The sequence below is a fragment of the Palaemon carinicauda genome, chromosome 7 (assembly GCF_036898095.1).
Source record: "Palaemon carinicauda isolate YSFRI2023 chromosome 7, ASM3689809v2, whole genome shotgun sequence".
Taxonomy (NCBI): Eukaryota; Metazoa; Arthropoda; class Malacostraca; order Decapoda; family Palaemonidae; genus Palaemon; species Palaemon carinicauda.
The window spans coordinates 19315286-19320676 of record NC_090731.1 but is presented as its reverse complement, the minus strand read 5'-3'; the positions used below and the strand labels follow the sequence as shown (position 1 = coordinate 19320676).

Sequence of the window (5391 nt, the reverse complement as noted above, 5' to 3'; positions counted from 1 at the left end):
TGCAATGACTTCTACTCCTGGCACTTCATCGAACAAAGCAGGATCAAATAAGGTTGGTCGCTATGCTTCTAAAGAAACTCACTCTAGAGCTCCATTTACTCATGGTGTGGTTAATGGTTCTCGTGTTTCTACCATTTTACGTGATACTGGCTGTTCTACATGTATTGTATCCAAAGACCTGTTTCCTAACTTGAATGAGAGGGAATTGCCAAAATCATCATTAATCGATTATCTAGGAAGGGAAAATTTTTTTCCAGTGTTACCAGTTTATATTGGATGTAAATGGTTTACTGGAAAGGTTAATGCTATTATTGCCCCAATTAAGTTTTGTACAGTACTTTTACCTAACATTGAAGGTGCTCTTTTTCCTGAAGATGGAGACTGCCCCCCTTTGAACTCCATTGATGAGGAACCTCGAAGAAACCATCTGCCTACAGAAAAAGGTAAAGCTATTGAACACGTCAATATAACAACTCGTTCAGCTTCAAGGAAAGTTGTTCACCCATTAGTTTTTCCTGATGTAGAAGCCCTTGAGACTACTCCTATTGACTTTATAAAATTGCAAAATGAATGTGCCACCCTGGAATCGATCAGGAAAGACTGTCAAGCCAACACCATAACAAAAAACTCAAAAGTGGAGTACAGGTATGTACGGAGAAATGAAGTTTTGTATAAGGAAATTATAAATGCAAACAATTCAAGAATTGCCAATAAATTTTATTTAGTTGTTCCTCTTAAACTTAGAAAGGTTGTTCTTAAATTGGCTCATGATTTACCTGTGGCAGGACACTTTAGTCATCGCAAAACCCTAAAAAAAATCAGAGAATTATATTTCTGGCCAGGAATGTGTACAGATGTGTATGCATATTGTAGATCTTGCGATAACTGTCAGAGGAACACAAGTAAAGGTAGACCTAAAAGGGTCTCTATGGTAAAAATGCCAGTAGTTTCCATTCCTTTTAGCAGAGTAGGAATTGACATAGTGGGTCCACTGAATCCAAGCACATCTGAAGGTCACAGGTTTATTTTAACAATGATTGATTATGCTACAGGATTTCCTGAAGCAATTCCTATGAAGACCATAACCACTGTTGATGTTGCAGATGCTCTTATGCAAATATTTTCTAGGGTAGGAATACCAAAGGAAATAATATCTGATAGAGGAAAGCAGTTCACATCAGAACTTATGGAACTTGTGTACCAAATGCTGGGAGTAAAACCATTGTTTACTACTCCGTATCATCCAGCTGGCAATGGTCGTTGTGAAAGGCAACACTCTGTTCTCAAATCTATATTGAAGAAATTGTCATTTGCAACCTAGAGAATGGCATAGATATTTACCTTGTGCCCTGTTAGCTATGAGGGAGATTCCTTCTGACACTCTTGGTTTTTCCCCATTTGAACTCCTTTATGGATACCAAGTAAGGGGACCACTACTAATATTAAATGAGATATGGACTAATACTGGCCTTTCTAATGATACCCAAAATGTTTATTCTTTTCTTTTTGATCTTAGAAACAGGCTAGAGGAAACTTCAAAAATAGCCCAGGAAAATATAAAGACTTCAATGGAAATCTACAGTACGTACTTTGACAAGAAAAGTACTTGTAGGCAGTTTAAAGTCAATGATGAGGTGTTACTATTACTGCCAACAGAACACAATAAGTTGTTAGTTGAATGGCAAGGACCATTTAAAGTTCTGCGGAAACTCAATAGTGTTGATTACATAATCGATGTGAAAGGTAAGCCAAAAACATTTCATGTTAACTTGCTGAAGGCATATTTTTACAAGTTACAGAATGTGTTATCAGTGGCTGATGAAAATCTGAATAGTTCAATTTCAGATTATTGCTGTGTAACCTCTCATGTAATAGTTTTGAGCGAAGACCTCTAAGATCCTATACCTTGTGTTGAAGAAGAAATAACTTCTGAATTAGATATCTGTCCAACTTTAACTCCAGAACAAAAAGGGAAACTAGGAGAAGTACTGGATAATTTTTCAGAAGTCTTCTCGGAGATACCAGGTTGTACTTCTACCATAATGCACAAGATTGAATTAACGTCAACAGAGCCTATTCGAAAGAAAATGTACCCAGTACCGGCACATCTTAAGGAGGAAGTATGTAAAGTAGATAAATTACTGAAACTTGGGATAATTGAAGAAAGTAAGTCTGATTATTGTAATCCTATTGTCATGATAAAGAAACCTGACAACACATTCAGGTTAGCACTAGATTTTCGTGCACTCAATTCAGTAACAAAGTTCGATTCTGAACCTATGCCCTCAATTGATGAAGATTTATTTAAATTTCGTAATATGTCTTTTATTACAGAATTGGATATCACAAAAGCCTATCATCAGGTTATGTTGGACCCTAATGCAAGACCTCTAACGGCTTTCCCTACTTACCGTGGTTTAATGCAATATAAGAGGCTACCCTTTGGACTAGTTACTGCATGTGCCACCTACGTTAGATTGATGAAGAAAATCTTCCAGGGAATGAATCATATCTCTATCTATTTTGATAACATATTTGTGATGTCTAATACTTTCCAGGAACATTTGGAAACCTTGAGTGAGGTACTTCGAAGAGTGAGAGATCATGGTCTTACAGCCCGTCCATCAAAATGTCATTTTTGTTATGAGAAAGTTAAATATTTGGGTTTTGAAGTAGGTAATAATATAATCAGACCCCTGAATGATAAAATTTTATCTTTGCAACAAATTCAAATTCCAAAAACTAAGTTGTTAAGAAGCTTTTTAGGTTCCGTTAATTTTTATCGACAGTTCATCCCAAATTTGTCTAGCTTAATGTCATCCTTAACAGCAAAGCTTAAAAAGGAAGTGAAAGAACCTCTACAATGGAATAGTGAGGAAGAAAACATATTTGAGATTATTAAGAAATACTTCATTGATGCTCCTATTCTTCATATTCCATAGATAAATAAACCTTTTGTTCTAAGGACAGATGCCTCTTCAGTTGGTCTTGGAGCTGTGCTCCTTCAGTATGATGAAGAAACAGCCTATCCAGTGGCGTATGCTAGCCGGAAACTTCTCCCAAGAGAACAACGGTATTCTACCATTGAGAGAGAGTGTTTGGCTATCTTCTGGGCTGTACGAAAATTCCACTATTATTTGTATGGGAAAGAGTTTTTCATTGAAACAGACCATAAGCCCCTTACCTACATGGAAACTCTGAAATCAGGAAATGAAAGGATTTTGAGATTAATTCTGGGCCTACAACCATATAAATTCAGGATTATATATATATCTGGTCAATCTAACCATTTTTCAGATTCTACTGAGTAGAAGCAATTAATGTAACTTGCTTGTGTAAATAGTTGAGAGAGTAAAACATTTCTTCTAATTTGTTTGTAAATTCCAAGGAATTAACTTGTTAAAGGGCCTATGTAAAGGAAAAATGACTGTATTAAAGTGTAACTTCCTGTTTATTTTTTTTAAAGTAACTACCTGTTTGAGAGTCCCTGGCTAGTTTTCTTGGGACCTCTCTTCTGTTGAATCTAGCACTTTCTGTGCTACTCTCTCAAGCTTCAGAGGACAGCTGCGGGTGTGTCCCTAACCCGTCACGAAGTCCCATTTTGTTCTTGGAAGAATTGTTACATTTTTAAGAGAAAGTCAAAAAGTGAAGGAAAAGTCTGCTTTTCCTAACCCTAACTTCCAATGGAATTGTGCAGGAGAAAGACTTAGTGTATGTTCCTCGGTACTACAGGAGAATAGTAGTATACATCGCTTTTCTGTTTATTTCTTGAGACAAATATTCAGTGATAAATGTGACTAATATTAATGTTTATTTTTCTGTTTTGATTTTGCATCTTGTTTAGTTATATTTTGGCTATTATTTTACTATTTGGTGCTTATCGTAACTTTTATTATATATTATTGTGACGTGAATTATTTGACTGATTTGCTTCAAAGAGTATTGGGCAACTAGTAATAATGAGGTTGTTTCATAACTGTAATTTCATAGTTGGGTTCTTCATTCTTGTTTGAATTTGTTGTTCTTGTTAATTTGATAATTATTTATATTGTTTTGTATTTAATCAACATTCATAATTTCTCGTAATTTCTATCTTATTTATATGGAACCCTAGTTGTATGTAACTTTAAATATTATTGATAAATATAATATTGGTAAACTTATCTCTTATTTGATTTTCTCCCTTGTATTTTCACAATTGTATGAGGTATTATCATGCTATAAACATCATTAAAAGAATCTGATAAGGATATATGGAAATATCCTTTACACCCAGCATCGAATTCCTTAAAAATATCTCAATCAATATTTGTACGAGTAGAAATAGATATTGTCATATAATTGTCTTATACCTTTAATAACTTAATGCAACCACACACCTCACCTATATAAATGAACATTGGCTCTTCTTGTTATAGGTATACTCAGTCTCTGATTCATCTACAGCATCCATGTCTTGTATGTGTTTCTCTCTCTCTCTCTCTCTCTCTCTCTCTCTCTCTCTCTCTCTCTCTCTCTCTCTCTCTCTCTCCGAACTTTCAAAATAAGCATTTTTTCACAATTGGTTTGTTATCATTTAGGAAGACCTTAGTCGTTACTTGTAAGGGACAAAATTAACCTATATTGAACCAAGAAACAGTTTTAGTGACATGCAAACATTTACAAAGTAAATGATGATAAGGTTTATTTTATAACTGATTTACACTCTGGAACGCCCCTATTGACAAACACAAATTCGCACGTGGATGACGCAACACAGTCAGGCGTTGGCGAAGTCACAGAAATGTGACTAATTTCATTTACTTTATTCGAATTCTCTATGTTGATTACGCTGATTAGGATATCATCAAATTACAACACATTCATGCACTTTCTGGCGTATAAATATTACTCCCGAAATTATTTGAATATGCAATGAATAATGATATTCTCCATTCAAGGAAATTCCATTTGGCAGCGCTGTCCCAAACTCGTCCCACCAACTTTAACTATGCTGATGATTGTTACTTTGGTCACTTATACAGATATAACTTACCATTCATGTGTTCTGATGAAAAGAGTAAATATTATACACTTTTATAAGTAAACTAAGGTTGCTTCCGATAGCATATAAAAAGTTCACACTATTTTTTTTTATAAAAATATCCAATCATAATAAGGAAACGATCGTTGGACAATTTACCAACTACCAATTCTCTAGCCTCTACTTACCTACCAAACTTTTTTGACCCACGTGGTCCTCAAATAATTCACTTTATTAGTTGGGACAAGGTACCTCTGATGTCATATATTGGCATAAAGTAAAACTTTTTACGATGTAAGGGGAGGAGCTAGAGGGGGGTCTGTGTTTTATGCCTTTCGGTATGTAACATTATTGTTATTCTACATAGT

General features: G+C 34.9%; 1 protein-coding gene across 1 annotated transcript in view; it reads left to right on the top strand.

The window, feature by feature from the left end:
- The window catches only part of LOC137643510 (uncharacterized), a 6415-nt gene extending 2347 nt beyond the window's left edge, over positions 1 to 4068 (top strand). Inside the window, exons 2-3 of the mRNA XM_068376270.1 lie at positions 1 to 52; positions 375 to 4068. The exon at positions 1 to 52 is cut by the window's left edge and continues 219 nt beyond it. Of these exons, the coding sequence (XP_068232371.1) occupies positions 1 to 52; positions 375 to 395 (73 nt within the window). The 3' untranslated portion in view covers positions 396 to 4068. The remainder of the gene's footprint in view (positions 53 to 374) is intronic.
- Positions 4069 to 5391: the final 1323 nt, after the last annotated feature.